General features: G+C 43.4%; 2 protein-coding genes across 5 annotated transcripts in view; one reads left to right on the plus strand and one right to left on the minus strand.

The window, feature by feature from the left end:
• meltf (melanotransferrin) overlaps positions 1-6,188 on the minus strand; it is a 75,380-nt gene extending 69,192 nt beyond the window's left edge. Inside the window, exon 1 of the mRNA XM_060834091.1 lies at positions 6,177-6,188. The gene's annotated coding sequence lies outside the window, so the exon portion shown is untranslated. The remainder of the gene's footprint in view (positions 1-6,176) is intronic.
• A 12,493-nt stretch (positions 6,189-18,681) lies between these two features.
• Positions 18,682-27,560, plus strand: LOC132821493 (GPI mannosyltransferase 4-like). Of its 4 annotated transcripts, none has more exons than XR_009645320.1 (4): positions 18,682-18,736; positions 21,945-22,048; positions 22,216-22,357; positions 24,254-24,310. XR_009645320.1 is itself a non-coding variant. In XM_060834092.1 (4 exons), the coding sequence occupies exons 3-4, from the start codon at positions 22,231-22,233 to the stop codon at positions 26,513-26,515; spliced, it is 1,761 nt and encodes a 586-aa protein (XP_060690075.1). In that variant the 5' UTR covers positions 18,682-18,736; positions 21,945-22,048; positions 22,216-22,230; the 3' UTR covers positions 26,516-27,560. The 4 variants fall into 4 exon arrangements, 3 of the variants coding, with proteins under 3 accessions (XP_060690075.1, XP_060690077.1, XP_060690076.1); XM_060834092.1 differs by lacking the exon at positions 24,254-24,310 and adding an exon at positions 24,882-27,560; XM_060834094.1 differs by lacking the exon at positions 24,254-24,310 and adding an exon at positions 24,882-27,560 and having other exon boundaries at positions 18,702-18,736; positions 21,992-22,048.
• Positions 27,561-27,854: the final 294 nt, after the last annotated feature.

A 27,854-nucleotide genomic window follows, 5' to 3' on the forward strand; every position in this document is an offset into this window, starting at 1 on the left:
AATTTCAGCAGCAAGCATTTCGAGTGATCAAAGCTTGCTGATGAGGCCAATCCTATAATGCATGGAACTTCAAGGAATCTCAACGTGTTCATGAAAGTAGATATGGGATAAACAATAGTAGAGGAGCCCATGGTACATATGTCTCCTTACAGACATATTCAAGTTCTGTACTACCAAACTTTCAGTTGTATTACTTCCATTTTTTTCTGAATCTATTATCCCAGCATCATATCAATATTAGTTGGTGTTTCTTCCAATTTATGTCCTCTTTCTGTCACCACCAATCATTAAAATTCAGTATTCAACAGATACAACTAAATGAACACCAACTAAACTTGGAATATTGATGAATTCTGATTATGTTTTTACAAAGCTATTTTTATGAGTTGCCAAATCCCCTGGTGGTAAATTCTTTTACTGATAAGTTATTGACTCACCTCGGAATTTCCAATGTAGAAATGGCAAAGCCATAAAGTTACTTCAGCTTCCAAGACAGATAACAAATATAACATTGGCCTTGCAGGCCATAAACAATACTATCAAATAATTCAAAGTTCAAGTCTGCAACAATTTAGTGATGCTCATGAATCCAATACTTGAGCAAGTCTAATAGTGGGTCCAGCGTAAACCTCCAATTTTATTAATTCACAGAATGTAAGTTGCACTAGCAAGACTGTATTTTAGTGTGCTCAACCTGAAGAGAATGGTGACAACAGAGTGACTTGCATTTCAGAGGACAGTTAAGTTTCAATCACATGGCTGAATGTCTGTAGACACATGGGCTAGATTTGGCAGTCCAGTGAATCTCCTTCTGTAAAGGACATACCTGAGCGAGATGGGATTTTATAATTTCTAAGGTGCATCACTATTCTGATCCTAGCTTTTTCCAGATGTATTTAATTAATTGAGTTAAAATTCAGAAACTGTGATGTTGGTCAAACACATCTCAAGATAACCAGTATGTTAATGCACCCTGACAAAGGTCCTTGAAGATGTGCAATTGGCAGCTGAACAACAAATAGGACTGGAGTTCACTACACTTATGAATTCTTAACAGCCTTGTAGTGAACTGAAGGACTCTAAATCCAATCAGACCAACTGATATGCTTTTAAATCTCTGATAGACTAGTGCTGAATATGAATCTTACCTTCACCTCTTACACCTACGAACAGCAGCCACTCTTCCATAAGACCAAAACAAATAGGAACAAAAGTTGGTCATTCAGCCCCTCACACTCCCAGCCATTTTCACTGTACTCACTCACTCAACAGCCCCTCTTTCTAAATACCTACTCTCCCTGACTCAACAGCCCCTCTTCCCAAAGTTTCTTCTAGCCCATTCACTCATTCAGCAGTCCCATTTGGCAAATACCTTTATCCCTCTCACTTTGTACCTTGAAATTGTTTGATCAGGCTGATTGCTTTGGCAATGTGCACCCAGAAATCAGCTAATCTCACCTACTTGGAGACTATTTGGACCAACAGATACTGCTCTTGCATTTCCATCAGCACTTCTGTGCACATGGTCATGCACGGTCACTCACTTACCAACCATTCTCTATTCCACTGATCATAGGTTGCTTCTCTCCAATTTATACTGCTAACAGGCACAACTATACCTCACTGGTGTGGCTATTAGTAACAAGCACAAGTGAAAACCTGTAATTGAGGGAACAGCAAACAAAGGGATGGCGAATGGCAGTGCCACTCTAAGCACCATAGACAACCAGTTGCATTTGGAAAACTGACTGCAAGAATGGAAGGCTTGTAAAACCTTCTATCTAGTCCACTGTGACACAAGTAAGGGCAAAATACCGTTCGAGATATCAGCTGCACTTGCAGAGGTATATGTTCCCTGCTTTGGAAACCACTGCCTTAGAGTGTAATGGTGAATATATGTATTAATCTCAGGCAAAATAATGCCAGGAGAATTTGAAGCTTTGATAATCTAATTCTGCACCTGATTCAGCATATGCTTAAACTTCACAAGTATCTAATCCATCAGATCTCTGCTCTTCAAAGAATTCTTTGAAGAATTCAAGAATTCTGCAACAATCATGAAGTACATGGGGGCACAGTGATTAGCATTGCTGCTTCACAGCGCCAGAGACATGGGTTCAATTCCCACCTCAGGCAACTGACTATGTGGAGTTGGCACATTGTCCCCGTGTCTGCATGGGTGCCCTCCGGATGCTCCGGTTTCCTCCCACAGTCCAAAAATGTGCAGGTTAGGTGAATTGGCCATGCTAAATTGCCCGTAGTGTAAGATGAAGGGGTAAATGCAGGGGTAAATAAGTGCGAGCAGCAGCGGAGAAGGAGCGGGAGCAGCGGAGGAAGTGACGTGGGGCAGTCAGGAAGCAAAGCAGTGACCATATATATCAGCAAGGCAGCTAAACCCGAGACTCTACTACTGTAGTGTCTCCCACCCACGCTCCTCCTCAAACCTAGTTAATAAGTAGGAAGATCGGGAGTGATGACCAGGGGACTGCCGGTAATATATCTGAGCAGTGGCTGAACCTGAGACACTACGCGTGTTGTGTCTGCCCCCCCAGCCCCCACCCCCCACCCCCCAACCAAAAATAGGACTCTGGTTTGTTAAGGTAAGGATTTTCTATTTCTTTATCGGTGAATGGTTAAAAGTTTACTTTTTATGGTTTATCTATTAATTGGTTTTTAGTAAAAGACAATAGCAGAGAGGTATCAGAAAGTATTTTAACTCAAACCTATACAAAGTAATAAAGTAATTAACTAAGCAGAGATGGCTGGGCAGGTGATGTGCTGTAGCTGTATGATGTGGGAGCTGGCTGATCCCATTGTGAATGGCAGTGACCACATCTGCAGCAAGTGTTGGTTGCTGGAAGTACTCCGGCTCAGAGTTGATGATCTGGAATCTGAGCTTCAAACACTGCGGCACATCCGGGAGGAGGAGAGTTACCTGGACACTTTGTTTCAGGAGGCAGTCACACCTGGGAGATTAAGTAATTCACATTCAGTTAGTGATCAGGGACATCAGAGTGTGACTGTAAGTGAGGCCTCTAGGGGGAACCTGAGTTCAGGAGTGCAGGAGCCTCAGCCCTGGACCTTGTCCAACAGGTATGAGATTCTTGCTCCCGAGACGGATGAGGAAAAGGGCTCTGAACAGGATGAGCCAGCTGACCACGGCACCATGGTGCAGAAGGCCATTCAAGAGCAAAAAGACAAGTAGTTGTTATAGGGGATTCTATAATTAGGGGGACAGATAGTATCCTATGCAAGCCGGATTGGGAGTCTCGCATGGTGTGTTGCCTGCCCGCTGCCAGGGTGCGGGACATCTCCGACCGGCTTGAAAGGATATTGGAGTGGGAAGAGGAGGATCCAGTTGTTGTGGTCCACGTTGAGACTAACAACATAGGCAAAGCTAGGGTGGAGGACCTGTTTGGGGATTATCAAGCACTGGGAAGGAAATTGAAGTACAGGTCCTCAAGGGTCATAATCTCCGGATTACTGCCCGAGTCATATGCCAATTGGCATAGGGATAAGAAAATTAGGGAAGTAAACACGTGGCTAACGGATTGGTCTGGGAAAGAGGGATTCCATTTCCTGGGGCATTGGCATCAGTTTTGGAACCGGGGGATCTGTACCGTTGAGACGGTCTCCACCTGAACCGATCTGGTACCAATGTTGTAGAGAAGAAGATAAATAGGGTGGTCAGTAGGACTTTAAACTTCTGAGTTAGAGGGAAGGGAAAGTGAAAGCGATGGGGAGTATGGAGTTAAATGGAAAGATAAGCAGGAGGATAGCATGTATGCAGGTGGATTTAACCTTGAGGCAGATTAGGAATGCAACAAAAAGGAAGGATAACTTAGGACATCTTATGACTTCCAATATCTCTAAAGATAAGAATGTTAGCATTAAGGCACTTTACCTGAATGCTCGCAGCATTCGTAACAAAGTAGATGAACTAACGTCACAGATCATCGTGAATGATTATGATGTGGTAGGCATCACAGAGACATGGTTGCAGGGGGTTCAGGACTGGCAGTTAAACATCCAAGGATTTTCAACTTAGTGAAAAGACAGGGAGGTGGGCAGAGGGGGCGGGGTGGCCTTGTTAGTTAAGAACAAAATTAAATCTATGGCATTGAATGACATAGAGTCGGATGATGTGGAGTCTGTATGGGTGGAATGGAGGAACCACAAAGGCAAAAAAACCATAATGGGAGTTATGTACAGACCTCCTAACAGTGGTCAGGACCAGAGACGCAACATGTACTGGGAAATAGAAAAGGCATGTCAGAAAGGCAAGGTCACAGTGATCATGGGGGACTTCAATATGCAGGTGAATGGGGTAGATAATGTTGCCAGTGGATTCAAAGAAAGGGAATTCTTGGAATGCTTACAGGATGGCTTTTTGGAACAGCTTGTCATGGAGCCCACCTGGGAGCAGGCTATTTTGGACCTAGTGCTATGTAATGAACCAGACTTTATAAAAGATCTTAAAGTAGGGGAACACTTAGGAAGCAGCGATCATAATATGGTAGAGTTCAGTCTGCAGTTTGAAAGAGAGAATGCAAAATCGGATGTAATGGTGTTACAGTTAAACAAAGGTAATTATGAGAGAGGAACTGACGAAAATCGACTGGAAGCAGAGTCTAGCAGGGAAGACAGTAGAGCAAAAATAGCAGGAGTTTGTGAGTGTAATTGAGGACACAGTACAGAGGTTCATCCCCAAGAAAAGAAAGATTATCCGGGAGAGATTAGACAGCCATGGCTGACCAAGAAAGTCAAGAAGTGCAATTAATCCTTCATAGAGAACTAGCCATTTTCTGATTATCAGACCTCCTTCCAATTCTGAGTTATGTTGAATATTCATTATCTATTATTTCCACATGGAATAACTTATTCACATAACTAAGGTCACAGAAACAATCCATTAAATTAAACTGTCAAAGGAATTGATCCAGGATACATGTCCCTGGCAATACTTGCATAAAATGTAGTCTGTTCATTTTTTGAAAAATAATTAATTGAATTGCATTGTGCTTTATTTGTATGTGAGCAGTCAACATATTTGTACAAAATTCTTTTGCCTCCAATTTTTAGCAGAGGTATGAACTTGTCTATTTGGAAGGAGCTTCCTTTTTAGAAACACAAAATAATTTTTGTACGAATAGGTTAACGTTACTCCACACAATCTATTCTTTTCCTGTCCCATCCATTGCCCTTTAGTATCTTGAGATTTTAGGTATATGGTATCTCCATTGATTCTTCACAAAGTAAGCCAAATCTTCTAAAATCCATACAGAAAGGCGTAAGAGTGGATGGATGTTTCTTCTTATATAAAGGGAAAAGGACAGGTGTTGAATTATAATACAGTATTGATGCAAATCTTCAAAAACTGGCCAGCAAAAACATGGAGAGCATCCTCTGAGTCAGCCTCCCCACAGATTGTGAAAGAGAGCATACTGCCGCTGCATAGACAGGAAACTGCCATTGTCAGTTATACTGATTGTCTAGTGTTCATTTTCACTGAACCTCCCTTGAAATCTACATTAAAATTTAAACTAATTAAATCTAATTTAATTAATTAAATTTGGGTTTAGTTTGAATCAATCAAAATCTAACAGAAGCAGGCAGCAGTGCATCACTTTGTGGAATTTTGAAGGTTCAAACCTAGGATGGTTTTTAGAAAACATTTTTTTTGTGCTTGATGCTTCAGTGCCAAGATTCCAGCCTAGAATTTCTTAATGGCTGGTCACTGTGAATGTATTGTGTGGATGGGGTGGGAGGGGGGTCTTAAGTAGTTTAGTGATAGTTTGGATTCTAGTTTGTAAAATAATAAGATTTGGATTAACAATATTGATGGCTATTTGCCCAAATTACTCCCGTCATATTCACGGTGTATTAAGACTCCTCTAGGGGACTTGGTGGATTATGTGTGGTACGCCTTGATATTTAGATGTAAAATGAGTCAATGTCTGCCAATATAGTCGCGAGTCTGTGTCCGAATCCCTGGCAACATAGCGAAAACTGGCCCGATTGATTTGTGTTTTTTTCCCCCCTTCTGTTGCAGGTTCTCAGAATGTTGATTTACTCCAGTTCTGCTCCTGAATATGCAGTGCTCTCGAGCAACACCAGTCTAAAATTGAAAATACATGCAGTACAAGTTCTTCACAATTCACATGATAGGTACTCACTAATACTTCCACTTGTCATTACATTTAAAATCACGTAAGCTGCCTCAAAACATTTCGGTTCTAATTATTTTGACACCGTCGACTTGAATTCGGTCACGTATCCCTTCTTCAAACAGACGGAACATTATCAACCTTTCTAGCCAGACTCAGATTACAACCTAAAGTTTGCCTCAAACTGAAAGACTTTTTTGTACTTGCCCAAATTGAAGATGCCGACTAAAACGCACACAGCCCATAGAGCGGGACCCCGCATGGTGCGTTCCGTTTGGAAAACGGCTGAAGCGTTCACCATCACCTTGAATTCTTCTGCTCCGTTTATACCTTCCAAGTTCCTTTAGTCAAGTTAATGATTATGACAGTACGGCAGCCGCTGCGGTTAAGAATCGGACTTTCCCCAAGTCATACTGCAAGTTGCAAAATGTCCTTCAAAGTAGTTATTTTACCGCTCTGATTGTGCAATTTTGTTCTTTCTTTTTCTCCGCGATTATTCCAATTTATGGATATCGCCCAAAGACCTAGTTCAAAAGCAAACTTCGTATAAAATGAAGCTAAACATATTGGGGCACCGGGATCAGAACGCCTCTTTCATATCCTGGTACACTGTAGACTTTGTGTTTCACAGATTTTTTTAAAGAAGCAATGACATAGTTCGCCGTAATTTTTGGCTGTGAATGTAAAAACAAGAAGTAGGAAAGTAGGGAAAAAAATCAAATTCTTGTTAGATTTAAATTTAATTTGTTTAATATTGTCACTCGTACTCGAGTCAAAAGTTGTATTATAAAAATTATGCAGAATGTTTCAAAAAAGGGATTAAGACTGCAGAAAGAAGAATCATTTCATTAAAAAGTAGTTGCAAACTTTTACTTTAATTTTAAAAGTGTGCTATAAGAAGTTGAAGGCATCATATGTCAAAAGTTGTTTGTTATTAGCAGTGCTTCACTATTTAAGGTTATCATGATGGAATTACAGACCTGCATCTTTCTGGTTTCTGTTATTTCACAAAACAAGAATTTTTTTCCTAACATTTCTTACTGAAAGCAAAAGTGTTTCATTACTTTATGAGTGGGGGAATCATCTTACTATGCTATGAATCACCTGCAACCATTAGAGACCACAGTAAATACTGACACTCTACAGGGAACCCTGCTTCAAGCCTATGACAGCGCCAGCTTTCTTAGGGAAAGTAGTATCACCTTCAGAGAAAAACTGCACATCTTATAGGAGTCTGAACAATAAGGATGATGGCAAGATTTCTGGCAGAATCAATCGAGATGTCCAGTGAGTCTCATATCAACTTTGGGAGCATCTCACTCCATTTTTATGCTTCTCACAAGTGGCATGATGAGATCCTCACTAGGCAGCATGAGTTGATGATTAAAGGGGATTACTGTTTGTTAAATAGCTTGTTGATAACCCAAGTCACCTCACTAATATCTAGTTTTCTGTCTTACCAAATAAGCTGGATTTTGAGAAAACTCGATATGGAAACCAGAGTGTGTACCTATTTAGTCATTTTGCTACCTACTCTGAACAAACTCCATGTTGCATTCAAACAAACTGTGGCTCAGGGCACGGCATCAGCTGCATGCATCTCGCATTCGTGGACAATGGCATTAAACTCATTTGCCAACCCCCCTTAACCATCATGGCAACTCTCCAATACACTGGCACGGTGCTCAAGAAGTGCAGATTTACATTATAGGGCGCACTGGCAACTTACATTAAAAGGCCACAGTAGGGACATTTTGTGCACAGGGATAAGTACCCAGCTCACAGACTTAACCACGTTCCATTTCAGGGCAATTTGTTTGCTCTCTTTATGTTCATTCACTTAGCACCTACCTGCTCACAATATCTATGCCTTACTGTACTAATTAGCGCAGTAACACAACCAGACAGCACACCTTGCTAGTTAGCAGTTCTCACTCAAGGGTATGCACTTTTGTGTATGGTAGAGTGCTCCAGCAATGTCACACCTTCACCATGTGCCAACAGCTTATGCAGGAGGAGAAAGTGAGGTCTGCAGATCAGAGTTGAGAGTGTGTTGCTGGAAAAGCAGAGTAGGTCAGGCAGCATCCAAAGAGCAGGAGAATCAACATTTTGGGCCAAAGCCCTTCATCACGGGTTGGCCATTGTCAGATATTTGCTTAGGTGAACTTGGTCAAGGGTACATGACTCTGAAATCCAGACAGCGTGTCACAGCCAGTTCTGTGACTCCACACTGGACAGTCTGGGTTTACAGGTAATGCAACTGGGGAAATGTACATTCATGAGTCTGGTTCTGGGCAATTTTCGTTGGAGGTTGTCCAGTCAGATCACTCAAGGTTCAGGCAATGGTCAGTCCATTGACTCTGTCTGCAGAAATTGAAGGGGCTATGCCATGAGAATGAGATTTGGCAAATTATCTCAAGATCTGAGAACTACAGCCTGGGGAAGGGGTGGGAAGTTGAATGACAATGTAAAGAAGGGAAATGCAAGCTGTATGGGAGGTATGCAGTAAAGCATGAATCAGAAGGGGTTCAGGTGGAATGAGGTTCTGTCCATGGTGAGGAGATGTGGGAGGCCTGGCACCTTCAGTCAGAAGTTGTGTGCAAAGGTAGGCAGGTGCAGAAACATGTACATGGATTGTGTAGGGACATGGGAGGTACAGAGCCCTTCCCGTAAACTTCACAGGACTTACTTGTTTGGGACTCACTGACATGTTGAGACAGTTACTGAAAGCCAGTAGTTGAACAGCACTCATGTCATCTTCCATTTTGCTGGAACTCTAAATTGAAAAATGCAATTAGAAAATGGATGCAACCAAACTTGGAGAGGTTGAGGTAGATGAATCCTTCAGCGAGCAGCCTGGGGCATTTCCTCCTTGGCCAGCTGCAGACCTCTTACAGCGAGGTGCTTGCCAGAGTGTGGTCCCAAACTCTTGAAGCCTAACATTTCCACTGAGGTGTCAGTTTCTGAACTTGTGGGATACACAAGGCACCTTGCTGATGCTCACTTTGAGGCCTTGGTACTTGGAGATGGCGTCTGAGACAGCAAGCTATTTCTGTACCTAAGTTATGGACATGCTGGTGGTACCTACAAAACATAAAGCAGAGGTGTCATGGCCAATGATTACAAGTACTGTGCAATCAATGGCACTGACCACAGATTTTATGGGAGAATTGCAACAGATGAAAAGTACTTAATCGGCAGGACTTAAATGTTGAGGATTCTCGCGGGAGTGGTCCCGGTGTTCCTCTGTGAGGGCCAGGTTTCTAACCTGTAAAATGTCAAGGCAGGACTTATACACTTAATGGTAAAATCCTGGAGTGCTGCTTAACAAGGAGACCTTGGAGTGCAGGTTCATAGTTTCTTGAAAGTGGAGTCTCAGGTTGATAACATGGTGAAGAAGGCAGTTAGTATGCTTTCCTTTATTGGTCAGAGCATTGAGTTTAGGAGTTGGGAGGTCAGGTTGTGGAGGTACAGGACATTGGTTAGGCCACTTTCAGAATATTGTGGGCAACACTGGTCTCCCTCCTATAGGAAGGATATTGTGAAACTTGAACGGGTTCAAAAAAGATTTACAAGGAAGTTGCCATGGTTGGAGGATTTGAGCTTCAGCGAGAGGTTGAATAGGCTAGGGCTATTTTCCCTGGAGCATCAGAGGCAGAGGGGTTACATTATAGTGGCAACCTTTTCACACAAAGTATGGTAGTGTATGGAAGAAGCTGCCAGATGAAGTGGTAGAGGCTGGTATAATTACAACATTTAAAAGGCATCTGGATGGATAAGTGATTAGAGGGATATGGGCCAAGTGCTGGCAAACAGGACTAGATTAATTTAGGATATCTGGTCATCATGGATGAGTTGGACCAAAGGGTTTATTTCCATGCTTTACATTTCTGTGACTCAAGTACCACTTGACCCATACTGCCCTGTTATGGGCTGTCTTCTCCCGCGATGTGATAAATAGAGGAATTGAATGCAATTAAATGCCTGTTAATTGCAGATGATGGATTAGTGGTGAGGTGTTCTGCAGTACAGGGGAACATCAATAATCCAAACGAGATGGGTGGGCAGTATTTCAACACCGCCCCCACCCCCACCTCCGCTGCTCCCCCCACCCCTGTTCAAAACTGGCCCCACCCCCATCCAACACTGCCCCCGCCCACCCATCCACGACCAACACTGCCCCCCGCCCACCATCCTCGACCAGCACTGCCCCCGACTCCTCATCCCCGTCCCACACTGTCCCCAGCCCACCATCCCCGTCCAACACTGCCCCCACCCCCTCACTCCCGTCCAACACTGCCCCCACCCCCTCACTCCCATCCAACACTGCACCCCAGCCTACCATCCCCGTCCAACACTGCCCCCTCCCGCCCGCCCTCCCACCCATCCCCGTCCAACACTGCCCCCTCCCGCCCGCCCACCCACCCATCCCGTCCAACACTGCCCCCGCCTGCCCACCCACCCATTCCCGTCCAACACTGCCCCTGCCCACCCACCCACCTGTCCCCGTCCAACACTGCGCCCACCCGCCCAGCCACCCATCCCTATCCAACACTGCTCCCGCCCACCCATTCATCCCCATCCAACACTGCCTCCGCTCGCCATCCCACCCATCCCCGTCCAACACTGCCTCCCGCCTGCCCGCCCACCCATCCCCGTCCAACACTGGCCCCCCACTCATCCCCGTCCAGCACTGCCCCCCGCCCGCCCACCCACCCATCCCCGTCCAACACTGCCCCCTGCCCGCCCACCCATCCATCCCCGTCCAACACTGCCCCCTCACACCCGCCCACCCACCCATCCCCATCCAACACTGCCCCCTCCCGCCCACTCATCCCCGTCCAACACTGCCCCCTCTCGCCCACCTACCCATCCCCGTCCAACACTGCTCCCGCCCACTCACCCATCCCCGCCCAACACTGTCCCCTCCCGCCCGCCCACCCATCCCCGTCTAACACTGTCCCCCGCAAGCTCACCCACCCATCACCGTCCAACACTGACCCCACCCGCCCACCCACCCATCCCCATCCAACACTGCCCCCTGCCACCCCGTCCCCGTCCAACACTGCCACCTGCCCCCCATCCTCGTCCAACACTGACCCCCATTCTCATCCAACACTGTGCCCCCGCCCCATAATCCCGCTCCAACTCTAACCCCCGCCCCCTCATTCTCGTTCAACACTGCCCCCCCATTCTCATCCAACACTGCCCCTGCCCTGTCATCCCCGTCCAACACTCCCCTCTGCCCCTCATCCCTGCCCAACACTGCTCCCCGACCCCCACCCACCCACCCATCCCTGTCCAACACTGCCCCCGCCCACCCACTCATCCCCGTCCAACACTGCCCCGCCCGCCATCCCACCCATCCCCGTCCAACACTGCCCCCGCCCACCCACCCATCCCCGTCTAACACTGCCCCCGCACGCCCACCCATCCCTGTACAACACTGCCCCCTGCCTGCCCACACCACCCATCCCTGTCCAATACTGCCGCCTGCCTAACCCCGTCCAACACTGCTCCCGCCCGCCCACCCGCCAACCCACCCATCCCCGTCCAACACTGCTCCCTGCCTGCCCAACCACCCATCCCTGTCCAACACTACTCCCCGCCAGCCCACCCACCCACCCATCCCCGTCCAACACTGCTGCCGCCCACCCACCCATCCCCGTCCAACACTGTACCCGCCCAACCCTGTCCAACACTGCGTCCGCCCGCCCACCCATCCCCGTCCAACACTGCCCCCTCCCACCCGCCCACCCACCCATCTCCGTCCAACACTGCCCCCTCCCGCCCAACAATCCCCGTCCAACACTGCCCCCTCCCGTCCGCCCACCCACCCATCCACATCTAACGCTGCCCCCCGCACGCTAACCCACCCATCACCGTCCAACACTGCCCCCGCTCTCCCACCCACCCATCCCCGTCCAACACTGCCCCCGCTCTCCCACCCACCCATCCCCGTCCAACACTGCCCCCGCCTGCCCACCCACCCATCCCCGTCCAACACTGCCCCCACCCGCCCATCCACTCATCCCCGTCTAACACTGCCCCCCACACGCCCACCCACCCATCCCCGTCCAACACTGCCCCCACCCATCCCCGTCCAACACTGCCCCCGCCCATCCCTGTCTAACACTGTCCCCCGCCCGCCCTCCCACCCACCCATCCCCGTCCAACACTGCCCCCCGGCCGCCATCCCACCCATCCCCATCCAACACTACCCCTCCCGCCAGCCCATCCATCCCCGTCCAACTCTGGCCCCCCGCCTGCCCACCCACCCATCCCATCCAACACTGCCTCCCCGCCCACCCACCCATCCTCATCCAACACTGCCCCCCACCTGCCCACCCACCCATCCCCGTCCAACACTGCCCCCACCCCATCTGGGGACAGCCTGTCTAGACACCGTCAATAAGACTGCTGCTGCTGCCTTTGTGCTGTAAGTCTCCAAATAGCACACACACGCAGCCACATCTACACACAAACTTTTTACTGCAGCTTTTTGACAGGTTCTACCTCTGCTCTGTTCAGGACTATGTTGGTCAGATTATCTGGGTAAGGGGGTAGGGAATGGTGGGTACACCCCTCTGTAGAACTCCAGGGAAAGTGTAGGGAGAGAGAGAGAGAGAGAGGGCGGGTGGTCAGTCATTTGGAGATGGTGCCTGTTTAATCACTGTAAATAAAAGACGTGATCACTGTTGGAAACACGTCATTGATGTAATGTTTCTAATGGGACCTCGAGATCTCCTTCGGATAGTCCTATTTTCAGATAACTGGTATTCAGATAATCGAGGTTCCTCTGTAAAGAGAAGGCAATGCAAAGGTCGTGCACAGTTAGTGGTGTTGAAGTGAGAGGTGACAACACAGGTGAGTGAAGAACTTGACCCAACTTGGACTTAGCCAAAAAGAGTAAGATGAGATCAAACGGTTTTATTTAGTATGTAGCGAGAAAAATTATATCATAATCAGCAAATACATCAAGTCACAAAAATCTTACAGGCCTTACAGGTCACTTGACTTTCTTTCACCAGCATGTTTGAATTGAACACGTTTTGAAAACTATGGTGGAGAAAACAATTTCCCTTAAGCCTTTGATAACATTCTTTTCATCATGAATCTACTTTGTGCTGTTAGCATCAAAAATTTTCAGATGAATTATCTTTAACAATCTTCATCTCAAATAAACACACACTCCAGTAAATTTTCCAATCAGCTTTAGAAATTAAAAGTCTCAATTTAGTCTAAATTAAAATCATATCATCTCTCTATAATACTGAAGTATATTCCTTACCAGGAATACAAGACAACCCATCAAGGCCACAGTCTCAAGGGTGGCTCATTAACTGAGACCTCAAAAAAAAATGGTTACCACAGCTTAGATTACTGGTATATGCCTATTCCAGTCAGTATGGCAATTAGATGCACATATTTCCTTGGGATCAAGAGGGGGGAGTTTTAAGGCAGCAACCCCACACACAGCCACGCAGCATGGAAGGATGAATTTATAAAAGAGTAAGGATCCTTGAGCGGTCCTTGGAAATCTATAAAGAGAGAATATAAGGAAGTATATTACTGTATATGGATGTATCAATATGGCCTATTTCCGTGCCTTTCAGTCCCTCATGCCTGCATTTCAATAAGACCATGACAGACCTGCTTGTATAAAGCTGCATTTCTGCCTGCCCTCATAACATTTTACCTCCATGCTTCATAATAATCAACCTCTGTCTTAAAAATATTCAAGGACTTTATTTCAACCATATTTTAAGGAAGCATGTTCCAAAGATTCATGACCCTGAGAAAAAAATGTTGCCTCATCTCTGCTTTAAATATCCAACCCTTGAATGTTTATCAATGACCCCCAGGTTCTAAAATCTCTCATAATAGGAAACATGCTATTCACATCAACTCTATCAAGACTCTTCAGAATCTTATGTTTCAATCTCTAAACTCCTCCGTATACAAGTCTAGCCTGTCCAAATTTTCCATTAGACAACCTGTCTATTCCAGGTAATAGTCTGGTAAACATTCTCTTAACCACTTCCAATGCATTTACATCCTTACTTAAATGAAGGTGAGGTGCCGGAAGACTGGATGTTAAGAAGAGTAGTATGGACAAGCCAGGGAACTATAGACCAGTGAGCCTGACGTCGGTGGTGGGCAAGTTGTTGGAGGGAATCCTGAGGGACAGGATAGGGATAGTCAGCATGGCTTTATGCGTGGGAAATCATGTCTCATAAACTTGATTGAGTTTTTCAAGAAGTGGGCGGCACGGTGGCACAGTGATTAGCACTGCTGCCTCACAGCGCCAGAGACCCGGGTTCAATTCCTGCTTGAGATGACTGTCTGGGTGGAGTTTGCACATTCTCCCCGAGTCTGTGGGTTTCCTCTGGGTGCTCCGGTTTCCTCCCACAGTCCAAAAATGTGCAGGTTAGGTGAATTGGCCATGCTAAATTGCCCATAGTGTTAGGTGAAGGGGTAAATGTAGGGGTCTGGGTGGGTTGCGCTTCGGCAGGTCGGTGTGAACTTGTTGGGCCGAAGGGCCTGTTTCCACACTGTAGGTAATCTAATCTAAAGTAACAAAGAGGATTGATGAGGGCAGAACGGTAGATATGACTTATATGGAGTTCAGTAAGGCATTCGACAAGGTTCCCCATGGGCGACTGGTTAGCAAGGTTAGATCTCACGGAATACAGGGAGAACTCGCCATTTGGATATAGAACTGGCTCAAAGGTAGGAGACAGAGGTGGTGGTGGATGGTTGTTTTTCAGACTGGAGGCCTGTGACCATTGGAATGCCATAAGGCTCGGTGTTGGGTCCTCAACTTTTTGTCATTTATATAAATGATTTGGATGTGCGCATAAGAGGTATAGTTAGTAAGTTTCCAGATGGGCACCAAAATTGGAGGTGTAGTGAACAGCAAAGAAGATTACCTCAGATTACAACAGGATCTTGACCAGATGGGCCAATGGGCTGAGAAGTGGCAGATGGAGTTTAATTCATATAAATGCGAGGTGCCCCATTTTGGGAAAGCAAATCTTAGCAAGACTTATACACTTAATGGTAAGGTCCCTGAGAGTGCTGCTGAACAAAGAGACCTTCAAGTGAAAGTTCATAGCTCCTTGAAAGTGGAGTTGCAGGTAGATAGGATAGTGAAGAAGGCATTTGGTATGCTTTTTTTAATTGGTCAGAGTATTGAGTACAGGAGTTGGGAGGTCATGTTGCGGCTGTACAGAATATTGGTTCGGCCACTGTTGGAATACTGCATGCAACCCTGGGCTCCTTCCTATCGGAAAGATGTTGTGAAACTTGAAAGGGTATAGAAAAGATTTAGAAGGATTTCGCCAGGGTTGGAGGATTTGAGCTATGTGGAGAGGTTGAACAGGTTGGGGCTGTTTTTCCTGGAGCATCAGAGGCAGAGGGGTGACCTTATAGAGATTTACAAAATTATGAGGGGCATGGATAGGATAAATAGACAAAGTCTTTTCCCTATGGTTGGGGACTCCAGAACTAGAGGGCATGGGTTTAGGGTGAGCGGGGAAAGATATAAAAGGGACCTAAGGGGCAACTTTTTCATGCAGAGGGTGGTACGTGTATGGAATGAGCTGCCAGAGGAAGTGGTGGAGGCTGGTACAATTGCAACATTTAAAAGGCATTTGGATGGGGATAAGAATAGGAAGGGTTTGGATGAATATGGGCCGGGTGCTGCTGGTAGGTTGGACTAGATTGGGTTGGCATATCTGGTTGGCATGGATGGGTTGGACCAAAGGTCTGTTTCCATGCTGTACATCTCTGTGACTCTATAACTCTAAGTGACAAAATGCCGTGCACAGGTGTAGTCTTGTGTAACTCTGCATAACTGAAGCACAACTTTCCTATTTTTATATTTAATTCCCTTGGTGATAAATGAGCCGAAAAGTGCAGTCATGGAAAAGCACAGCAGGTCAGGCAGCATCTGAGGAGCAGGAGAATCAACATTTCGGGCATAAGCCCTTCATCAGGAATATTGAGAAAATTTGAAGGAAAAGTTGTTGAGGATGATGACCAGTTCTGCCAATCGAATGAGTGTGTCAATGGAGGGATATTGGTTGGATCAGCGGGAGAGGAGGAAACAGAGGGCTTGTAGGCCTTTACCATGGCAGAAGGATGTGTACAGGGACTGGATGTCCATGGTAAAGGTGAGGCGCTATGGGCTGGGGAAACAAAAGCCATGGGTGAGATGAAGGGAATAGATACTGTCCTGAATATATGTGGGGGGGTTCCTGGACCAAGGAATCCAGGACGGTGTAATGATATGAGGAGATATGTTCGGTAAGGCAGGAACAGGTGGAAACGATGTATCGACCTGGGTAGTCAGGTTTGCCAATTTTGGGTGAGAGGTAGAACTAGGCAGTGCAGTGTTCCGGGACTATGAAGTCAAAGGCTGTGGATGGGAAATCACCTGAGGTGATGAGGTTGTGGATTGTCTGGGAGATGACGGTTTGGTGATGGGAATTGGGGTCATGGTCAGGGGTATCCGTGAATTGGCGCCTGGCTTCAGTAGTGTAGAGGTTGGTGCACCAAACTACCACTGCGCACCCCATCCCGTTGGCTGGTGAGTTTGGGGTTGGAGTTGGGGGGAGGGGGACTGCATCTTGTGAGGGGAAGAGGTTGGAGTAGGTGAGAGGGGTTGACAGGTTGAGGCAGTCAATGTCACGGTGGCAGTTGAAGATAAAAGAGGTTGAGGGAAGGTAACAGATTAGCTTGGGGTGTCCAAGTGGATGGAGTGTGTTAGAGGCAGGAAAAGGGGTTCTCAGAAGGTGGGTGAGAATCCCAATGGAAAAAGTAAGCAAGTAGGCGGAAGAAAAATTTGATGTCGCAACGTGTTTGGAATTTATTGACCTGGGAATGTAGTGGTATGAAGGTGAGACTTTTACTGAGAACTGACCATTCATCCTCAGTGAGAGGGAAGTCTGGTGGAATGGTAAAAACTCAGCAGGGCTGGGAGCTAGGACCTGGTATAGTTAACTTTCCCAGTTCCTGCTGTAACTGCATTAAGTTTTACAACTCATGTACAAGACCAACCAGATCCCTCTGCGTTTGTACCTCTAAAATATCTCATCATTTCAATAACATTTTTAAAAAATCTTTCCTGCTAAAATGGACAGTTTCACATTTTCCTAAATGTATTGAGTCAATGAAAGACATCAAAGGGCTGTAACAGATGAGTGTAACAGTTGCCCTTATGGGTGAGATGTTAAACTGAGGCCTTGTCTGTATGGCAATCGGTATATTTAATGGATTGCTGTTTTGAAGGAGAACTGGTGTTCTGCAAAGTTATTATTTATTTTCAATTACCATGAAAACAAATGATCCGGTCATTATCATATTATGGTATGTGGGAACTTGATATATGAAAACTGGCAAATTCCTCATGCAGTAATTGCAATTCAACACTTCATTGGCTGTTAAATGCATTCAGACCTCCTGAGATAGAGTCATGGAGATGTACAGCATGGAAACAGACCCTTCAGTCCAACCCGTCCATGCCGACCAGATATCCCAACTCAATCTAGTTCCATGTAATTTTAATGGAAAAAACAAAGAACTGTGGATGCTTGGAATGAGAAATAAAACAGAAATTGCTAAAAAAAAACTCAACAGGTCTGGCAGCACCCTGGAGAGAAAGTGGGGTCAATGTTTCGGATACACTGATTCCTTCAGAACTCCTCTGCTTTCACTCCACTGATGCTGCCAGACTGGCTGCGCTTTTCCAACAATTTCTGGTAGCGTTTGATTTATAGCATCCGCAGATCTTTCGGTTTTTATCTGCAGTTGTTAGTTTTTATTTAAAAAATTAAAAAGAATTAAAATCACACACTGGCACAAGATCTCAGGAGGTCAGAGCGCATGTAACAGCCCATGAAACACTGAAATGGGATTGCTCCCTGAATGATTTTGTCAGTTTTCACACAGCAGTGTGAGTTTCTGCAGCAATTTCAGCTTGTGTATGTAATTTTAATGTTTCACTTATATTTATCTTTATGAAGATAATGTAATCCGCATTCACGAATCACCCTTAACTGAGGATGGCTCCTAGCTAAACAAACCCCGAAATTCAAAAATTCTCATTTTCAACTCTTTAGCAGTTTCTACCAATGTTTCTGTTACTTTCCCCAGACCTTTCGAGAGCTCCATCCCCCGACTGAGTCTGCCCGATCAGAATAATTTGCCATAAAGTGACTACCAACAAACAAGGTTAATTGTAGGTTTTCTTTAAAAAAAACAGATGACTAAACCACCTGAATTTCTCTTGATGTCCTGAAAGTGTAAATCAGACTACGACTGTCGAGCTGAGTGAACCAAGCACGGATACCCACCGCGATGCAAAAGATCGTTTGTTATGATCAAATATTTATTGTCCGCTGGAAATAAAACTTTCCTCACTGACCGAACTCGCCCCTGCGCCTTTAAAACATCGGAAACGTCAACCGTCACCGTGAGAACGCCACCGCTCGTAACCAATCAAAGGCTCCGAATTTGAACATGTCAGCGCGAGATACTTCCGGCTACCGTAAGACCTTGTCCAGGTAACCGTCGCCGCAGACCCGCCCCGCCCCCCATCCCCCATCCTCCTAATCCCACTCTTGAACAACACGTGATTAACTTCCCTGTCCACTCTGGAGAGGGCTCTCGCCTGGGTGCTTCTGTAATGTGGAGAGGGCATTGAGCCGAGAATGGGTTGGAGGGTTTGAGCTACAGGGAAGGCCTGAATAGGCTGGGGGCTGTTTTCCCTGGAGCATGGAGACTGAGGGCTGACTTTTTAGAGGTTTATAAAAACCATTAGGGTCATGGTTAGGATAAATAGTCAGGGTCTTTTCCCTGGGGTGGAAGGAGTTTAGAACTAGAGGGCATAGGTTTAACGTGAGAGAAGAAAGATTTCAAAGGGGGCCACATTTTCACACAAAGGGTGGTGTGTGTATGGAATATGCGGTTAGAGGACGTGGTGGAGGCTGGTCCAAGTACAGCATTTAAAAGGCATCTGGATGGCTATGTGAATAGGAAAGGTTTGGAGGGATATGGACCAAGTGCTGGCAAACGGGACTAGATTAATTTAGGATATCTCGCCAAGATGGATGAGTTTGAAAGGGCTGTTTTGGTGCGCTATGTCTCTATGCATCTATACAGATGTGAGCCCTGACTTCACTACCCGGTGACGGGGTATCAAGCTCCTTCCTCGATTTCATTGCCCAGTTGGACTGGCTGACTTACTGTCGCACTACAAATCAAGAGAAGCTGAATGTTCATCCATTCCGTAACCATGATGTGAAGATGCCAGTGTTGGACTGGGTTTCACATCTATTTTTGCGTTCAATGTAATAAAATGGTACAAGGCCCTTTGTGGTGCCATTATAATATAAAATTTAACACCGAACTGTATAAAGGGAGATTCAGATAAAACTTTGGTCAAAGATGTTGAAGGAGAGATTAAAGGAAGAGAGAAAAATTGGGAAGAAATTCCAAAGTTTAGGGCTTAGAATGCTGATAGAACAATTAATATTGGTGATGTTGAAAAAGCCACATTTTGGGGAGTACAGTTAATTTTGAGGGTTATGGTCCTGGAAGAACTGTCCCATTGAGAGGGCTAAAATAGTGAGCCACAATCCATAAAAGGGACCATAGATGCAAAAACAGAATTTGTTGCAATAACTAAGCAGGCCTGGAAGGGTCACTGGACCTGAAATGTTAACTCTTGTTTGCTTTCTGCAGGTGCTGTCAGATCTGTTGAGTTATTTCAGCAATTTTTATTTTTGTCCCTGGTTTCTGGCATCCACAGTTTTTATTTAAGTGGTTGGATGTCCTTCTTAGTGAGAGCCATAGAGACTGCTGTGGCACAGTGGTGGTGTCCCTGACTCTTGGTCAGGAGGCTCAAGTTGAAATCCCACCTGTTCCAAATCTGTGTAATAACATTTGGGAACAGGATGAATAGAAAATAGAGAGAGAAAATGTGGCTGTATAACTTGAAGAGCACCATTCCACATCAAACATGAGTGAGGCACAGATGCAAGTCTCTCAGTGGCACTAAAACTGGTAGGGGATTGAACATGTGTTGTTGGTGCAATTCTACGTCACATTCTGGTCAACTGAATAAACTGATTCCAACATTTAAAAATAATAATGATAATATTTATATTGAGCTATACTGGGAGAAGTAAGTACAGATTAAGATTAGATTCCCTACAGTGTGGAAACAGGCCCTTCAGCCCACACCGACCCTCCAAAAAGAAATCCACCCAAACCCATTTCCCCTCTGACTAATGCACCTAATATATGGGCAATTTAGCATGGTCAATTCACTTGCACATCTTTGGACTGTGGGAGGAAACTAGAGCACCTGGGGAAACCTACACAGACGCAGGGAGAATGTGCAAACTCCACACAGACCGTCACCTGAGGCTGGAATCAAACCTGGGACCCTGGTGCTGTGAGGCAGCAGTGCTAGCCACTGTGCCACCCCTGAGATCTGATGGGTGAACAGAACTTAAACTCATAGAGATGTACAGTATGGAAACACACCCTTCGGTTCAACTCGTCCATGCCAATCAGATATCTGAAATCAATCTGGTCCCATTTGCCAACACTTGGCCCATGCCCCCTAAACCCTTCCTATTCATATATCCATCCGGAAGCCTTTTAAATGTTGTAATTGTACCAGACTCTACCAGTTCTTCTGGCAGTTCATTCCATACATGCACTATCTTTTGCGTGAAAAAGTTGCCCTTTCGGTCCTTTTTAGATCTTTCCCCTCTCAACCCAAATCTAAGCCCTCCAGTTCTGGACTCCCTGTACCCCAGGGAGAAGACCTTGCCTACCTGACCATGACCCTCGATATTATAAACCTCTATAAGGTCACCCCTCAACCTCCAATGCTCCATGGAAAACAGCCCAACTAGTCAGCCTCTCCCTAAACTGAAGCCCTCCAACCCTGGCAACATCCTTGTGATTCTTTTCTGAACTCTTTCAAGTTTCACACATCTTTCCTGTTGGAGGAGGACCAATATTGCACACAATATTCTGAAGTGGCCAAATAAATGCTATAGAAACGGGGACGCAAACGAGAAGGGGAAGTGGATGTTTTGATAAGGGATTTATGGCTGTACTTAGGGATGATATTCCTGAGAATACGTGTAGAGAAGTTACTTGTGTGCAACTGAGAAATAAGAAAGGAATGATCACCTTATTAGGATCATACCATAGACCCTCCCCACCCCCTCCCCGTGCCTAGTCAGCAGGAAATTGAGAAATATGTAAGAAGATGTCAGTTATCTGTAAGAATAATAGGGTAATAATGGTGCGGGATTTTAACTTTCCAAACATGGACTGGGACTGCCATAGAGTTAAGAGTTTAGATGGAGAGGAATTTGTAAAGTGTGTACAAGAAAGTTTTCTGATTCAGAACTTGGTGAAGTTAAAATATGGTGAACAGTACTGGATAAATTCACGTTTATCGAGGATGCGAGAATGGGCAATGGGAGGCCGACCAGGAGAGGGTTGGAATAGTGAAGTTTAGATGTAAAAAAGGCTTGAATGAGGATAGGTAAAGCAGATAAAATAAGCATTGTTATATAGATTGATGTAGATTGCAGTTGATATAGGAAAGAGAGATCTGGCAGCACTCGATATCATGAAGTAATGAAAGGCCTAATATAAATGTGAGATCTTTCTTTTATGTGCAATGCTATTATTAAAATATGGTATTTATTAATTTTGATGCTAAGACATCATCTATTTTCATAGATATATAATAAAGATAAAGACAATTCTGTATGTTTCAAATAAACCAGAAAACAATGCAAGTATACAAGTCCACCAAAATCTGAAAAACAGACCAATGCGTTAAGGTAAGGACTTCACATTTTATTTTTCTGTTTAAAGATTGTGAAGTAACTGTTTCATCTGTCTCATATAGTTAAAATATTTAATATAATTTTCAAATTTTTTTTACAAAATTAATCATTCTGCTTTTCTTTTGTTGTATAAAAAACTAATTAGAATTTCTTTTAAACAGTTGTGAGAAATTTTGATGCACAGGATGGCTTCCAAGTTAATGTGGTTGGTACTTGGAGTAGTCAGGGTGCTATGGTGCCTAGCACCACAAACAGGCTATATACATCCTGATGAATTTTTCCAGTCTCCAGAGGTTATGGCAGGTAAAATGTCTTTTAAAGACTTTCTACAACTAATTTCCTTTGCTTTTAAAATAAACTGCTTCATCCCATGCTCATGAATTAACTTCTGTATCTACAAAATTTCGAGGGTGACATGATTTAGTTTTAACAGAGGTCTGCATAAAATTGGAATTAATTCTAATTTTGATGTTAAAATGAAATAATTTTGTTGCAGTGTGCTACTCAGCTGCAATCCGTAAGAACTAATTGGCTATATTAAGAAGCAAATGAGATACTAATTGCCAGAAGTTCATGGAGAAATGTAAAACCAAAAATGCTAAAATGCAACATAATAAAATAACATTATTGTTAAAGTGTTATCAATGTTAATACTCTGTAGAATTACATTGCATTGATTGAATAACAGTTTCATAAAATATTATTCCACATCAAAAACAAAAACTTACATTCGTATAGTGCCTCTAACATTCCAGAGCTTTTCATAAACATTTACCAGTGTTAATATTGACCCACATGATGTATCAGGACAAGTGACCAAAACTTAATGTTTTGATTAAAGTTCTAAGTGGTATCTTAAAGGAGCAGAGATGGAATTTTAAGGCTTAAGTAGTTGAAAACTGCCAATGGTGAAGATTTACAATTGGAGATGCACAAAAGACCAGAATGAGAGGACAGCATGGAAAGTTGTACGACTGCAAGAGAGGGAGAGAAGGAGTATTTGCAAACAAGGATGAGAATTTGAAAATCAAGGGATTGTTGGACAAGGTGCCAGTGTAGATTAGTGAGCAAATGATGGATGAATGAAGTTTGTGCAAAATGGAATAAGGACAACAGAGGTTTGTACAAGGTCAGATTTATGGAGGGAGCTTAGCCAGCTAAGAAAGCACTGTAACGGTCAAATCTTGAGATTCTAAAGGTATGGATGAGGGTTTCAGCAGATGAGATTAGGCAGAACAGAAATTGGCAATGTTACAATGGTGGAAGAAGATGGTTTTGGTGATCAGTGGACCGTGCGATTGCAAACTCATCTCTAGTTCAGATAGGATGCTGGGGGTGGGAATAGTCTGGCTATGGAATGAGGTGGAGTTAATAGATATTGTGAAAGAGACTAAACCCAGCAGTATTTTGTTCATTCAGGATTGAATATCAGACAAGCAATATGGTAAGTCAGATATTAGAGTGATCAAGAGAGATGGAGATGAGAACTTCCTGTTATCAGCAAACACATGGAATCTGATGTGATTCCATTTGATTTGTAGCCAAGGGGAATTTCTTAAATAAGAAATACTCAAAAGTAGGTGGACATTTTAATGACTGGTGCCATTCATTAATTAATCATGGTACAAATTCACAGAGAACAATGGTATTCAGCTTTCGTTTTGATATCTAGGAGTCTGGAGGCAAACAATATTTTAAACCGGAGTGAGACATATGTTTATGAAGGCAGTCATTCTGACACTGTAGAAAATTAGAAACAATGCATGATGCAACCTGAAATATATCAGCAAAGCCAACATAGCCTCACTAAAATATTGGCATGATGTTTATATGAAATAACCTTTTGTGGCCAGCAGTTGCTTAAAACATGCATAATGGGAGCAAGGGTCAGCATAGGTAATTATATTGAGTTTATATTTTGTGGTTGCTCACCTCTTGCAATCCAAGCTTCCACAAATCCAACCTATAGCAAAGCACTGTTATTTTTTAGTGTGTATTTCATATCCACCTGTCAGCTCTGTATATGACTTCACCTTCTTGGTGGGATAAGAGGAAATGCTGGGGAAAAAAGTAAGTAACCGTCTCCATGAATTGCATGGTAAAATAGCTTTGCATTCTTGACTAAAATGTTTTAGATATCTGTTGCTTTCAATCCCTGATATTTGTAAACAAGCTGGAATATGATTTTTTCTTTGTTAGGGTGAAACCTCAGTGAAGGATTCCACAACAACCAAAAGCAATAGAAAAGAAGATGAGATAATTCAGGAAGTAATTAGATGATGCCAAGTTTATATTTTAAAATCTTAGAGACTGTAGGAGGAATTGAAGACTGAAGGGTTAAGGATTTCTACAGATTTTAAGTTCTGGAAAGGATGATTTCAAGCAGGAGGTGGAGCAGCAAGTCTTAATCTCATTATACTGAAAACACAAGAAATATGATGTAATTGGCACTTAGAGGAAAAGAGTGACGAGTATGGAATGAATATGAGTTTTGATAACAGTTCCATTACCTTGGAGTCCAGAGATGACAGAACAATCATCACGCAAATAACTAGCATTTTCTTGTATCTCATCAATGAGGCAGAGAAAAAGAAGCATTTACCAGAGGGAAAAAAAGCCTTGTTTCAATGAGCCAGCATTAGCAATAGAGGAGATGCAGTACCACTAAAGATCTGAGGAGATAGTGAGAGCAAGAATTGGATGAGATTAAGGTGAAATTATCAAAGGTAAGAGGTATTAATTCAGTGGCTGAATTTTCTATAGCAATGTATATAATTGTCAAAGTAATTTGCTTTTCTCATTTTGAATGTATTTCTTTTCTTTACAGGTGATATTTTGAATCTCAAAACTTACCGTACTTGGGAATTCAATACCAGCTACCCCAGCAGATCAATTCTGTTCCCATTGATCACCACTGGATTTTCATTCACAACACTTAAAGCTTTACACAATTCTGGCCTATTTGACAAAATCCTAAATGGTTACAGTTTGTTGGTTTTCCCTAGATGCTACCTAACATGTGTGTCTTTTATACTAGACTATTCTGTATACCATTTAGCCTGTCTCTGGGGAGCAGATCCATGGGATGCATTGACACTACTGAGTGGGTCACATGTGGTGTTAGTTTTCTACACCCGGACATTTTCAAATGTCATAGAAGCAGTACTTTTTGCATTACTGCTGCTGTTAGTAGCCATGGACATAAAGCAAGCAAGTGTGGCAACGCATTCTATGAGAAAGGAAAGCGGGAACAAAAAACATTTTATTGGGATTGTTTTGGTCTCTGGTTTTTTTAACAGGCCCACATTCATTGGTTATGCTCTAATACCAATGTTCCGATGGCTTTTTTGTGATCAGAAAGGCATTAGTCAGTTTGATTTAAGACGAATTGTGAAGCGTTTCTTTGGTCTTCTATCATCTGTAATTGCGACCAGTTTTCTTTTCATTGTGACAGATGCATTGTATTTTGGTTCATTGTTATCTGAAAGAGCTTGGTTTTTGAAAGATGGGAATAACATTTACACACTATTTGTCAACATAAGCCAACATCTCGTTTTAACCCCTGTTAATCTAATTTTATATAACTTGGACCAAAAAAGCCTTATCGCACATGGTAGCCACCCCTGGTTTACACATCTGACTGTGAACAGTTTTCTACTGTTTGGCGGCCTCCACTTGGCTGCTGTGACAACTGGTGTCAAAACAATGGTTAGCAAATTTGCATGTAAAGCCAGTGGCCATACCTCTCACAAAGGCAATTTGGAAAATAAATTGCCTGCAAAGCTTTCTATGACTACTCAAATTACTGAGTATTTACTGTTGGTTTACTTTATCCCTATTGTTGTTCTATCAATGTTTAGTCATCAAGAGCCACGCTATATTAGTCCACTCATTGTGCCACTTGTCATCCTTAGTGCTTCAAAATATAAGATGTGGAGTTGGAAAGTTGTAATAGTGGTATTTAATCTCTTGGGGTCAGTGTTTTTTGGCTGTCTGCACCAGGGTGGACTAATTCCTTGTCTGTCTTATTTAGAAAAAGTTCTTCACTCAGAAAATCCTTTGCCTAGCCAGACTGAGCATAATTTTATTTTTTACCATACCTACATGCCTCCTAGGTATCTTCTTAACATCAAATCAGATGAAAAGTTTGTTAGAATCATTGACCTAGGAGGGTCTGATGTGTCTTTTCTTAATAACACAATGAATGAGCTACTTGACAATTCTGCTTCAAAACACTTTGGGAAGAATGAGGAAATAAATATCTACATGATTGCCCCTGGCACTGTTCAAGATGATATCAAAAATTGTGGTTTTCAATGGAAAACTGTTGCATCGTTCTTCCCTCATTTAACTATGGAAGACCCGCCTGATATTTCTTCTCTCCTTTCTGAAGATGGATTAACCCAACTGAGTCTTTACATTTTCAAAGTGCACATAAAGTTGAAGCAGCCAGAACATTAATAGGATTCAGTTTGATTTAGTTTTCTTCCTGCTGTCTATTTTTGCAATATATTTGTGGATACTTTGGCTTAGGATCTGTTTGTAAAGCATTCAAGTCCTTTGTCTGGAACAGTATTTGCAGCACCTGAAGCCTAAACATATTGGAATGGAACTTTTTAAAAAATGTTTCTGATTTTAACAAATCATGAGATTAAGAAACAGAGGCTCTATCTGCAGAATGATTATCATGGAACCAAAATCTTCAAAAACACAGTTAAAATTACAAGTATTCAATGATGATCCTTTGTAGTGTATTGTAATGGTTTGTGTTTACAAATTCACTTCTGAGAGTTAAATGTTTTGAGGGTGTGAGGCAGAAATGTAGGCAGATCTCTTTCCACCATAGACCACACTAGTAGTTTGTTAATTTATGATATTCGTGGAAAGCAGTAAAGAAACATTATCTTTTTCTGTGTTATGTGGGCACATAAAGGGTGGAGGAATCCTAAAGAAAGGAAAAAAATTCGATATTTATGAGAACAAGTGAATTGTTTTATGTTTGGAGAAATCAAATGTTCCATTACAAAGTCTCTTTGTAATAGTATACTGAGTGTATCAGAATTATCATAGTCCTTGTGATCAAATTACGACAGTTGTATTATAGGGAAAACTGATATATCAGTTGCGCATCTGTTCCCTCCAATGTTATGTGTTTTTAAACTAAAATTTCTGAATTATCTGAAGATATGCACACATCCAAGTAAGATCATTTTACAATGTAAAGGAGAAAAGATGAATGTGATCCATTTCCCTTCTTGATTAATAACATTAGATAGCATTATGGAACACTTTGTTTGACCTATATGTGATGATGGAAGATTTATATTTATTTTATAGTCCTTACGTTAGACTGAAGAGAAACAGTCAAAATAAACATTTGGTACATTTTCAGGTCGGGTTATGTTCTGACATTAAGGATCTGAACAGTGTACAATTTGAGAGAGTTTTCAAATGTGTAAGGTAGATAATGATTGTCTAAAGAATAAAAATAAATGGTGACACAAAACACTTCTTCTTACTTGTCTAAATTAGATAGTTATTGCATTATACATAGAGCCATAGAGATGTACAGCATGGAAACAGACCTTTCGGTCCAACTTGTCCATGTCAACCAGATATCCCAACCCAATCTAGTCCCACCTGCCAGCACCCGGCCCATATCCCTCCAAACCCTTCCTATTCGTATACCTATCCAGATGCTTTTTAAATGTTATGATTTGGAGATGCCGGTGTTGGACTGGGGTGTACAAAGTTAAAAATCACACAACACCAGGTTATAGTCCAACATGTTTAATAGGAA

Source organism: Hemiscyllium ocellatum, chromosome 13 (genome assembly GCF_020745735.1).
Source record: "Hemiscyllium ocellatum isolate sHemOce1 chromosome 13, sHemOce1.pat.X.cur, whole genome shotgun sequence".
In the NCBI taxonomy this organism is placed as follows: domain Eukaryota; kingdom Metazoa; phylum Chordata; class Chondrichthyes; order Orectolobiformes; family Hemiscylliidae; genus Hemiscyllium; species Hemiscyllium ocellatum.

Excerpts from the sequence above, each read along its gene's own strand:
- LOC132821493 (XM_060834092.1), top strand. The coding sequence starts at position 22,231 with ATGCACAGGATGGCTTCCAAGTTAATGTGGTTGGTACTTGGAGTAGTC. Across the intron at positions 22,358-24,881 it reads GTCTCCAGAGGTTATGGCAG|GTGATATTTTGAATCTCAAA; the intron begins GTAAAATGTCTT and ends TTTTCTTTACAG.